Below are 13141 nucleotides of genomic sequence, written 5' to 3' on the forward strand. Positions count from 1 at the left end.
CTGTAGGCCATTGAAAACTACTGATTGTAACTATATGAACTTTAGGTCCATCAGTGCAGTCCTGGGTCTCTTTCTAACCTCTTTCTGCATGCCATAGTTCACTAAAATCTTTGCCGTATTTTGGTTCCTGACCAAATTTGGTTCAGATAAAATTGAAGTTATTATAAATGAATGACAAATCTAGTATACAGGGTGGTGGTGTGTTAAATGGGTCACCTTTAGGGAACATTAGAAATAACACCTCAAAAAATTAGGACTTCTTTATGCAGTGATATCTGTATAAACTATTAAGCTTAGAGATAACACTGGGCTTATACTCATCTGTGTTGATGCATGTATAATTTGGACATCTGAGATCATATTGTACATAGATGTTTATCTTCTGCCTTTTCACTCAATGTTCTATCACGGCTGTCTGTAATCCTCTGCCATTACACAATCTTTTAAAATACTGATTCTAAATCTTTCATGATAATGGATCCTGATCTTCTTTTAATGCTGTTAGCCATGCTGGGGAGAAACAAAACAAAACAAAACCAGAAACAAAAACAAACCCTTCAAAATGATCTACTTCAGATCAAAGCATCTTAGTTTTCTTGCCAAGTTAATGAAGAAATACTGTTTTGTTTAAAAAATATTATATATGTTTTGAAATCAATAATTTTCTTCTTTGAAAATTACTGTCTAGAGCAGCATCTCCCACTGTGTGCCACACAGGATTATTAGTTTTGTTGGTAAATGGCATTATGTGACATAAAGCCAAATGAAATTGGGGAATTCCAATCCAGATTGAACGGATACCACCACTCCACAACCCCTAGGACTTTTCAGAGCTGTAATTGCTAATGCACAGTGTGGGTCTCTGAAGAGGGTATATAAAGTATACAGTTTCCACTAAACTTAATTTGACCAAGGAACCTCCTTACATTTCTTTTTTTGAAACTAAAAGCATGGGAAGAACGTAGAGAAAATTCTTGAATTTCTTATCAATGCTTAAACAGTGACCATGATAAAATCCCAGACAGAGTCTAATTATACTTGGAGTGAGCATAGGTAGAATGCCCTGAAATAATGGTTTATTCAGAAAGAAGATCTTATAACAGAAGGTTTCTAGGTCTACTCAAATTATAGAGGGATTCTGTGCGTACTTCCTCTTTTTTTTAAACAGAAAACTTTTCTCATTCTAGGAGTCAGGAAAAAGTAGTTTAACCTATTCTATTAGAAGTTGCTTTCATGTGTAGAATTTTTAAAAAATCAGCTTTCTGTGGAAACATTCACTATACTTAACAAAAGAGAAAATTGATTCCAACTTGTGTGTGATAATGTATTTTTATCAGAAGGGAAAAATGATGCTGAATTGGTTACGTGAAGCAGTCAGCACTGACCAGGTTGGTATTGCACCACATTTAATGTCATTAGTGTGTATTTATTACACATTGTGCAAGATGTCTATCAGTACTGTTTACTAATTTAAATGGAATTTTAAAAATATGTATATAGAACAAAGATTCCTGACCTCTTGGAACTTATATATACAGTTGTCCTCTGAATGTACTACTAATTCCCTTTCATGGCTTATGTACATTTGCTGATTCCTCATGATACCTGTGCCTTTCTTATCAATTGGCCATCTCTGCCTGCACATTGGACTACTGGTCCTCAGATGGGTAAGGCCTTTTAAGCTGTTTCCTGTGGTAACTTGGAGATGAGCAGAGTGGCTTGCAAGTTTCTGGTTTCATGAACAAGAACTGTTGCATACGATGGTGCTAACTTACTTCCCTTCACTTGGGCTATTTAACACATATAACACACGTGTTGTATATCATGTATATGTTGAATATTACATTGTGTTAAATTTATGTTTAGCACACATGTATATGTTTACTCTCTCTCTACATGTATATACACACACATTATTAATATAAGCTCTCACTATGCCTTCAAAAGATTTTGTCTTAATCTTTGATTAATGGCAACTCGTAAAAAAATTAACATAAACTTTGCCTAATAAACTCAGCTGACCAATGGTGTGAAGACAGTGAGCGTTCTTACTGAATCTTCATGATATGCATTTATTAAATTGACTATACTGTATATGCATGCTAATTTACCAAATGGATTGGCAGTGATTGACACAGATTTCTTACGGGAGAACTGAGACAGATATTAGCCAGTTCTATTGCTGGATTGAGTTAATAATTGAGATTTTCTTTTTTATTAAATAACAGTGGAAAACAAAGCAACATCAATATATTAAAAAATAAACTGCCTTTAATATACAAAGATGTTTTTCTGGCAAATGCTGGAAAGAAAATCAAAGGTATTCCTACAAATCTTGACACTCATTTTTGTTATCAGTGAAAATCTAATTTACATACAAATAAAATGTCAATTCATATCATAACCATCAAGATAAATAGATGTATTCATTCTTTTCCATGAGCTATTCTTTTTGAACTTAAGTGCTATATTTGGCTCTTTGCCTATGAACCAGGTGAAATATTCTAAGTTTAACAAAGAAGGGTGAAGTTACGCTTGGCCCATGCACACATGCAAAGTCATATTGGCCTGTTTAAACCAACAGTTGTCATGGCACATTATTTTAATTTTTTTTTTCCCTTTGAGAGGAAAGAAAACAAAAGGAAATACGACATATGTGTGAGGAAATGAATGATAACATTTCTTAATTTGCTTAGTGAAATTGTGATTTTATTCAAAGCAGAGTTTTTAATACATTTGCCTCTCACCTGTTATGAAAGCAAAAATAATCAATTCCTCTTGCCTTTTGATAACTCATGATGTATACTTGCTTTATTTTTGTTGCCCTATTTGTTGAAATAGGCACATGCTTCATTTTTTTCCACATATATTCTACAGTTTCTTTTTTTTAAAGATTTATTTATTTACTTTTCAGAGAGAGAGGGAGTGGCAGGGACAGAGAGGATAGAGAAGGAGAGAGAGAATCTAAGGCAGACTCCCCACTAAATGGGGAGCCCAATGCTGGTTTCCATCTCAGGCCCCTAAGATCACAACCTGAGCTGATGGAGAGTCAAATGCTTAACCAACTAATCCACCAGGTGCCCCTTCTATAGTTTCAATTTCACTGCTAACATAAAGTTTTTAAAGGCAAAAAAAAAAAAAAAAAAAAAAAAAAAAGATTGTGTCATTTTCTTTTAAAAGTAAAGTGCTTAATGAAATTTTTTTCTCTAAGATGTATATAGATATATGGAGACTCATTTTGGCAAATCTGACATTATTACTTACTTACCAGGCTATCTCTTTTTACCTAGACTAGTACATTTGAAATGAGATATTTGAAAAATAGAGAGCATAGCTCAATGAAATAAAAGCCTAATAAAATGTGTTTGGGCCAACATCAAAACTCTTTGAAAGAGGATATCTAAATAATGTGCATTTTATCTCAGAGTCTTGGGTTAGTTCTAGTGTCCAGATGACTATTAATGGGCTCTGTGCTCTGAAGCATATGTTAATAGAAGTGATCATTTTGGATTAATTTGATGTGAATTAATAAGAGATTTAGTTGATGGGAGTTGTTTGAAGGTGATGACATTTAAATCTCAGCAGGATTTAAGATATCCAAAAATACCTTTAAAGATTCAGGAACAATCAATTCAGAGAGAGCAAGTTAAATAGACACGGATAGCAAAGAACAGGATCTGACATTGGGTTTATGAAGTTTGAAGCAGTTTACAAAAAAAGCGATCTACCATTGAAGTATTGCCCTGGAATCTGAAGAAACAGAAAACATTTAAACTCCTTCAGCAATTCTTGGGTTTATGATTTGGATAAACAATGTTCTCTTGCATTTTATAGTTCACTTAAGCAATCTGATTTTGATCTGTATATATGGAGTAGACAGGATTCAAGATTTTTTTTAAACCAATGAGCAAACACATATGTTCTTTAAAACTGTACTTTATATGTTGTTCATATGGAAGCTATCTAGTTTGCTATAGGCCCCAAACTTGACCTTCCTTTTATTTTGCTATCACTTGCTTAATTCTTTAAATTCTTTGTGGAGGACTTTTGATCAAAAGAAACAATTTGCTATTTTTTTCTTTTTAATTTTTTAAATAAAAGCTACATGAAATGTGTAATTAATAACTCAGTACTCCTAGGTTGTTGATAGAAACAAGCATGGGAGAAGCATATATTAAGGAGAAGACTACCCTGTCTTTTCTTTTGTGTTAAGCTTTGATTTCAAACATTTGAAAGTTTTATTATCTGGAAAAACAATAAGAAAATGTCATCTGGTATTATATATTATGATGACAAGAACTGCTACTTATAATAAAAATCATACTCAGCAGGATTTGAGACCGAGGTTAAATTATACAGCCTTGTTCCCCTGTTAGTCTTGTTGAGGTTCTATCTATCTATCATCTATGTATCGAAAGAATTAATTGGAAGTGAACTCAGCTGAAATGGTATTTGGAAAGATATTAAAAGGCTTTACATTTTTTGAGAAAGAGGGGTTCCTTATAATATTTTTCTTTGCTTTTTTTTTTCTTTGCTTTTTAAAGATACCTTTCTTCTCTCTGAAATGAATGACTAATGGTAAAATTACAATTATCTTTCTAGGTGTTTGGCACGTACTTATGCAGGGTATGTACTTAATGAATAAATGTTGGAGGAAATGAATAGCTTAGTGAATGATAAACGTCAGTGGTATTTATGCCTTCCTTATTTATTGATGGTTTCATATTTTACGTTTTTTTAGGGAAATTGGATAAAAATTTTCTAAGGTTAGACTATAGTGCCTAAGCCAATAACCAGAACCATTATAGAATCTTTGAGGTGTGAGGAAATGTAGAAATCATTTATTGTAATTCTCTCACACAAGTGAGAGTAGAGGCTCAGCCAAATGAAGGGGCTTACCCCTTTGATTACATCAGCCACTGATTTGAATCCGGTTCAGAAATTGGACATGTGATTGCTCTACCATTCTTCTTTTGTTTAGAGTCAAAATGTTACAAAGAACGTAGGAATTTATATGTCTTACCTTCAAGGAGTTTCTCATCTAAAGGAAATAAATTCTTGTTTTAATCTGCACTGGATGGATGTTTGATCTCCACTTTCTTTTTTATATTACTGAGGTAGTTGATTTCTTTGGTTGACTAGTTCATATGATTACCTATTGCAAGGCTATTTGGAGCAAGTATTTCATAAATGTATTTGTGTACATGTATGTGTATGTAAACATATGAAATAAAACCAAATCATTAATGGCTAATGGTATTAATAGAAAACTCAGATTCCTTTTACTGAGAACATGAGCTCTAATGCTGATTATTTCCACTGTCTGATATTATAGTGTAGAAACAGTACAGTATCCTACTGTTTCTTATAATAAACTTTTTTACTCATAAATACAAAAAAGCTGTTAGATTTGTTTTAATGTAGGAGGAAATAATTTAGAAATTTGGATTTTTGCAAATGGAAAGTTTTACCAGTCAGTAATGGAAATAAATACGAATAGTGCATTTTTAGGAAGCTAAGCATGTTCTAACCTGCTTAAGTATCTTGGCATATAATATGTATTCACGTTATGTCTGCTATTAGAGGAGCATTCATTTATTTGTGTAGGTGGGGAATGATATAAACATGGGAATGAATGCTCACCATCTCCACCTCACCCACCCTCTTTTCCCCCTTGTCATTTTTTAAAAAATCTCACAATTAAATAGAGGACTAAAGTTAGCAATTTTGAGTCTTATAGCTCATTTAGATTCTTCAGTTCCTCCTTATCCACTTCACTTTTAGCCTCATTATCCAAACGGTTGTTTATAATGGACCTACATTACACTGGCATTTTGAACTTTTTTGGACAGTCAGTATGAGGGATATTGCTATTATAGAGTGGAATGAAGACATTTTCAAATAGACTTGTGGGGAGGGGGGATCCCTGGGTGGCTCAGCAGTTTAGTGCCTGCCTTTGGCCCAGGGCGTGATCCTGGAGTCCTGGGTTTGAGTCCCACATCAAGCTCCCTGCATGGAGCCTGCTTCTCCCTCTGCCTGTGTCTCTGCCTCTCCTCCCTCTCTTTCTCTCTCTCTCTCTCTCTCTCTCTGTGTCTATCATGAATAAATAAATAAAATCTTAAAAAAAAAATAGACTTGCCAAAATACTCCTTGATGTGATTATCTACCTGCCTAATTATTTTATGACCATTAATGCAATACATATCTCGATAATTTTTAAAAAAATTTATTTACTTATTTGAGAGAGAAAGAGCAAGAGTGAGAGAGAGAGAGAGCATATGAGCGATTGTACAAGCAGGGGGAGGGGCAGAGGAAGAGAAAGAAGCAGACTCCCCGATGAGCAGGGAGCCAGAGGCAGGGCTCATTCCCAGGGCCCAGGATCATGACCTGAGCTGAAGGCGGATGCTTAACCAACTGAGCCAACCAGGTGCTCCTGCCTGATAATTTCATTCAGATAATAAAGATGATTGTATAATGATGGTTTAAAGCTGGTTCCATTGTGATTTTATGAACTTACTTATCAAGAGTGAAAATAGAAGATTAGTAAAACTAGCTAAAAAGATAGAGCACGGTATAGTGTGTGATGTTTCTGTAATTGTTGGGAAGGCTTATGTAAGATCCCAGTTCTTGATGGCATTGCAGTAGTTCCTTTCTGATCCACTGCTACTGAGTTTGCAAGAGATTTGCAATGGGAACCACTTCTTGTCTTCAGCTGTGATCCTAGAATATCAGTGGGGACACCTTGTATCTTTTTCAGAAGCATGTCCCTTCCATGTTTACTAATTAAGATCTATCCCCACCCCAATGTAGGTAAGTATTCTGATCCTTAGGGTTTGGGAGTTTTAGAGGTTAAATCATACCTTACAGTCTGTTGTGAAAATGACTTCTGTAATCTTTTATATCACGTACCTCCTTTTCCTGCTGCTTTATTAAAACCCAGGGGAGGGAAGATCTTGCTCAAGGTTTGCTCATGCATTTATTAGGTATCTTTCAAGCAGCCTGTGGTGCTGGCATATTAATGTATTTTAGGTGTGATACATTAAAGCATATTTACATCATTTAGGAAGGAAAATTTTTTTGTTTTGTTTTGCAGATGTACAGATCAGCTCTCAAAATGTCTTCTGTGTCTTCCGAGCGTCTTCTAAGACAATTGCATTAGCCTCCTGCTAGTTGACTAATAGAATTAATAATTGTAAAAAGCACTCTAAAGCCACATGCCTTATGAAGTCAATGCTGGGTATGATTTTACAAGTATGTGATCTATTTTTTCAAGTGAAAATGTTAACTGGAAAAGTTCTTGGCACACAGTAAAACATCGTGCAATCTGTTATTTGTCTTAAAGATAATAACTTGAGGGTGGCTATAGTCTTACGATATCTAACTTATGACTTGTTAGGGGAGTTTCTTCCACTTAGAAGTATTGCAAATGTGCTTATATTTACATAATATGTCATTCTGAAAAATTATGGTGATATAATTCCAGTAAAAAATTATTTTTCTATAACTACTTCAAAGTATAGTCAACTAAATTAACCGTGATTTTTTTTTTTAAAGAAACTAAAAAGAACATGCCCCTTCCACCCACAACAAAAAAGAAAACACAAATGACCTTTTTGATACTTCTTTGAAGTTTCAGCAGTTTGACATTCTTTGCGATGTATATTTTTAAGGGCTCTTCAGTATAAGAAGTCAGTGAGTCATATGGGTTCTAAAGGTCTTTCTTGGTGGAAGAAGGAACTCAAATTTGAAAGGATGATAATTCAATTAAATCAGATTTTCTCTTAGTTGCTTTAGTTGCTGGTTCAGTACTTTTTAAACTCTGACCTATTACTTTTCTGCATGTTAACAATAATTCAGCAAGGTCTAATTATTTCTGTTCTGAAAAACAATTTACGTTTTTCAATATTTCACATACTTATATCTACTCACTTCTAAGTATTTTATTTTGGTTCCTTGCTATGTAAAATGTTGCCATTTTTCTAATCACTTTGACGTTAATAGATGGGCATAAACCCTTTTCACTTTAATGGAAGGATCATCTCAATGACTTGGATGATTTCATTTTCATTTCTTTATGAATCCTGCCTTTCATATAGATTTTTGTCTTTTTCTGTGTAACCTTAATTGTTTCATTTTGGTGTACTATTGTTAGGGTTTGTTTACATTGAGGAGAAAATGTTAAAATACACATGATATGGTCATTCCATTCAGTATTTGTCCAAGAAAAGATTAAATTGCAATGGTTACTAAAGACTTTCTGTACAATGGAAAAAACAAACACATAGGAAATTCTGGAGGGAAAGGCAATAGGTGCTGTAGCAAAATCATCACATTTTTATGTGTAGTAATGGCTGATACTCTATTAATGAGAATGTAGGCCAAGTCCAGAATCGCTTATTTTTTTAACCGAGCTCTTGTATTTTAAATGGTAACTGATTTCTTAAACTTCCCTTTTATTATTTTTTCTTCTGTTTTTAATTTTTCTTTTGCTGACTACCCGTAACATTGCCCCCCCCCCCCCCCCCACTCTTTTGTGTGTAGGTAAAAGTTGCCATGTTTGGTCACTTCTGAGAGAGGACTAGATGTCTCCTAAAATGTCAGCGTCAACAAATGAGACATTAAAGTGCAAACATTAAAAAATAAAGAAGCTAATCAGTGTTCCATTTTTTTTCTTTTTTAACAATGGTTACCTAGCTTAGTTTATTTGGGGATCTAATGATAATGACACCAAGGTGCAGACCACGTTCCCTCCCCACTCCCTGCCTTGATCATGCAGGTATACCTCATGCAGGTATACCTTACCTTGTGACCATCCCTTGTACTTGAAAGTGCAGTCTTTCATTCTAGAAGTGCTTTTGTTGTTTTTGTGTGGTTCCAAGAGGAGCATAGATATGTTCTACGTATATTTGATGACTCATGTTACTGTTGTATAAAAAAGAAGAGCATACTTTCTTAAGCACAGTTCTGTTTTTTGACATTATTTAGTAAAGTGAATTTTTATCTTGGAAACAACTCTTTAATACTCAACTAGGGCATTCTCTTGGTTCAGGGATGTATATGATAAAAATTGTTGCCTGACCAGCTCCTCAGAAATGAAGGTACAACTATATCTCCAAAGCCAGTGTGGCTCCTTAGCACTTGTGAGAAATTATAGATAAAAACAACTAAAAAATGTTATTCGTTTGGATTCTCTCAGTACACTTTGGATCATGGTGGTGTAACTGTTAAATCTGCCCTTGTGGCAGAGTTGGCAAGTAAAAAGCCCTGTCTTGTTAGTTAGGTGGATTTTACTAAGTAACGTTTGGGGTGACAATGCACACAGCACTTGCAGTTTTCAGCTGGGGGATTAAGGAACAGGAGCCATGAACCTTACTTCTCCATCTAGCCTTTGTTACTGCCTTTTTTAAAATTGACACAGCACAAATTGTTTCTTACCTCCTTGTACTAAAGTTCTGATTCATTAGACTCCAGTAGAGGAATTTGCCACAGTGCTCTTGTTTTGACCATAAGCATTGATGCTACCGACTTGTAGGGCATAGTTGAGCTAGTATGTGAAGGTGAACCATGGGAAGCTAATATTTTGCCATTCTGAGCTACAAAATGACAATGTCATATGGTTCAACTTAATATTTTACTTCAGTCACCTCCCCAGGTGCTTCCACTGGTGGAACTAGTACTGTCTCCACCTGGCTGTGCATAAGAACCCAGGACTTTGTTAGGTTCCCCATCATGCTAGGGTAGGGTCCCAGTAAAACCCAGCCCGGTCACTCTGATGTATACTAGGTCTTCTTCCTGACTTTCAGGTTAACTCTCTAAATGGGGCTTAAAGAAATTTATCGGTAGGACAGAGATGAAACATTTGTTATCCTCCATTCCTGAAAGTAATAGGGCAGTTTTCATGTTGTTTATAACATGCTGTTTCTGTCTTTTGACTATGAGGATATTTTGGTTGAAACTATATTTATATCTTGGTTGCACGGTGTGTAACAATATTGAATTCCAATTTATGTTGTTTATATACATGTATCCATAACATATAAATAAACATGTAATATATATTCTGTAAACATAAACATGTATATATATTTTATAAATGCATTATGTGTGCATATTACACATATTATATAAGGTTTATAAATAAACATGTATCTATATATCTTCAACTAAAACTGAAGAAAATAAGCAAAAAATATAATTGGCAAACAAGAATAATGGGAAAGGTAAAGCTAATAAGAATTAATATTTTGGTATTCATAAAACCATTTAAAAAGAGTAAATGAGCCTCTCTATGACAAAAATAATTCTAAGTGTAAATATTTGCTTAAGGCTCAGTTTTTTGCTATTTTTAAAACTTTTTTTTTCCTAGAGGAAGTTTTATTTATATGTACCTTAAAAAGCCTCAGATAGACTAAGTAAAATGCTCTAGATTAGATCACATATCTGCAGCTTTCAGATAACCTCGTATGTCCTTTCCTTGCATTTTTACAGATATGGTCCGGAAAAAGAACCCCCCTCTGAGAAACGTTGCTAGCGAAGGCGAGGGCCAGACCCTGGAGCCTATAGGTACAGAAAGCAAGGTATCTGGAAAGAACAAAGAATTTTCTGCAGATCAGATGTCAGAAAATACGGATCAGAGTGATGCTGCAGAACTGAATAATAAGGAGGAACATAGCTTGCATGGCCAAGATCCATCCTCTAGCAGCAAGAAGGGCTTAAAAAGCTCAGTCCTGAGCGAGAAGGCTGGCTTCAATTATGAAAGCCCCAGTAAAGGAGGAAACCTTCCCTCGCATCCGCATGATGAGGTGACAGATAGAAATATGTTGGCTTTCTCATCTCCAGCTGCTGGGGGAGTCTGTGAGCCCTTGAAGTCTCCTCAAAGAGCAGAGGCAGATGACCCTCAAGATATGGCCTGCACCCCATCAGGGGACTCATTGGAGACAAAGGAAGATCATAAGATGTCACCAAAGGCTACCGAGGAAACAGGGCAAGCGCAGAGTGGTCCAGCCAATTGTCAAGGCTCAAGCCCAGTTTCAGTGGCCTCAAAAAACCCACAAGTGCCTTCAGATGGGGGTGTAAGACTGAATAAATCCAAAACTGACTTACTGGTAAATGACAACCCAGACCCGGCACCTCTGTCTCCAGAGCTTCAGGACTTTAAATGCAATATCTGTGGATATGGTTACTATGGCAATGACCCCACAGATCTGATTAAGCACTTCCGAAAGTATCATTTAGGACTGCATAACCGCACCAGGCAGGATGCTGAGCTGGACAGCAAAATCTTGGCCCTTCATAACATGGTGCAGTTCAGCCATTCCAAAGACTTCCAGAAGGTCAACCGTTCTGTGCTTTCTGGTGTGCTGCAGGACATCAATTCTTCAAGGCCTGTTTTACTAAATGGGACCTATGATGTACAGGTTTGTGCTTTGTACTGTTACCTCTTTGCACAGGAAAAGCTATCAGTAATGAAATGTGAATTCTTACACGCATGTTAAAATCAAGCTTCCACTACCGAAGGGGTGGCCTGCTAGATTCAGCGGGAGAGATGTGGACGTACTCCATAGCTGTTTTATCCAAATGGGTATTCAGAGGTGTCTTTCATCTCTTATCATGGAAAATTATCTCAATCCTTCTATTTGGTTGGGAGAAGTCTTTTCATGGGATTAGCTAGGCTTCATATTTCTGGAAATATTTCATGGTAATTTGATGTTTTCCCAGTCTTCCAAAAATGGCACTGATCTCTATGGTTCCACATGATAGGAGTTTATGCTTTGTTCTAGTTTTAGCTTAGAAATCTTTGCTATCGTCTTTCCTTCAGTGGGGATCTTTCCTAATGTCTGGCATTAGGATTTGATTTTATACTCAGCCTGACATCAAATTGGACTAGATTTGGGTCATATTGACAGTTGCAGAGATATACTCCAGAAAAAAGCAATATAATTGCAGATGAAAACTTGGAAATAAAAGTTTACGTTGATTATAAAGAAGTCAATGTGATTGTAAGTACTCGGGACACCAGGATGACCTTGGTGCGGGCCAATAAAGCATTCTTTTCTGCATTTAAGGAAAATAGTAATTTATGAAAGCATTTAGCAGTAATTTAGATTTCTGCTTTTATTAAAAGTGGCATACCTTTTTGATCTACTCTTCTGTCTTTAGTTTATGGCATATGTGAAATGAAAAAAAAAAAACCCCTACCATTTCAAATAGAATGAAATGCAGAACTGACTCTAAAGTAATGTATTCGTTTCATTTTAGCAATTTTAGCATAGTCAAAACTCATGGTCAGCTTGGGAAAGTGTGTTAGTTTCTGTTACAGTCTGTAGGTTTTTATTGTATTATTCGGCCAGGGGATTTCAAAACATATTAGGTGTAATATTAACCTTCTTTAGGAATGATTAGAAGAAGTACCAGAGAACTAATGAAATTACATCATACTTATTTGACCTCCTAAATCCCTTAAAATATCTGTCATTTTTATCAACTCAATAGCTCTAGCACGTTTGCTCTAGACCTCTCTATTGACCTGGTGCCAATTAAGAAAGGCAGGCAAAGGAATTATAAATAACAGGTAGTGGACATATTTTGCAGTACTTGTAAAAAGAATCAGAGGAGAAATTTCCAAGCCTTTAAAAATGTCAGAACAGCAATCTTATCACATTAAGGGAGATAGAAAGAACTCTTAAAAAGCCAGTTTCATCTTTGTAGAGCGCTCTTAAAAATTCCATCTTACTTTGTGAATTTCCACAAATAGAATTATTTCTGTGGAGCAGCAAATTAAACCAACATAGTTATTATGCATGAAAGCTGCATGCTTTGAACTGCTGTCTTATTAAAGATCATTTCACTGTCTTATGTCAGATACACTCTGCTGTCAAATCATGATTGGAAAGCAAATACGTGTTTTAGATAAAAGGGCTAGAAGTGAGTAATGTCAGTATGTGAAATGGTGTTTTATAATTAGCAAGTAATATGATGTTAATACCTGGATTTCCTGCAGGCGTTTCAGTTTGTTCACTCTGGGGACAACTTCTGAGGGAAGCTGATCTGCGCTGTCAGGAAGGCTCTGAAATCGAGATTACTAAGGCCTAGGGTTTGGAAGAATTCAGAGTTTTAAACACACTTCCATTTCCCCCCAAAC

General features: G+C 35.4%; 1 protein-coding gene across 7 annotated transcripts in view; it reads left to right on the forward strand.

Moving 5' to 3' along the window:
* Nucleotides 1–13141, forward strand: part of TRPS1 (transcriptional repressor GATA binding 1) — a 252976-nt gene that overhangs the window by 38609 nt on the left and 201226 nt on the right. For 3 of the 7 annotated variants that reach the window (XM_072734027.1, XM_025993364.2, XM_025993365.2), the window contains exons 2-3: nucleotides 7094–7251; nucleotides 10489–11417. In XM_072734027.1, the coding sequence (XP_072590128.1) occupies nucleotides 7215–7251; nucleotides 10489–11417 (966 nt within the window). In that variant the 5' untranslated portion in view covers nucleotides 7094–7214. The remainder of the gene's footprint in view (nucleotides 1–7093; nucleotides 7252–10488; nucleotides 11418–13141) is intronic. The other 4 variants (XM_072734028.1, XM_072734029.1, XM_072734031.1 and 1 more) reach the window with 2 other exon arrangements.

The sequence above is a fragment of the Vulpes vulpes genome, chromosome 13 (assembly GCF_048418805.1).
Source record: "Vulpes vulpes isolate BD-2025 chromosome 13, VulVul3, whole genome shotgun sequence".
Lineage (NCBI taxonomy): Eukaryota > Metazoa > Chordata > Mammalia > Carnivora > Canidae > Vulpes > Vulpes vulpes.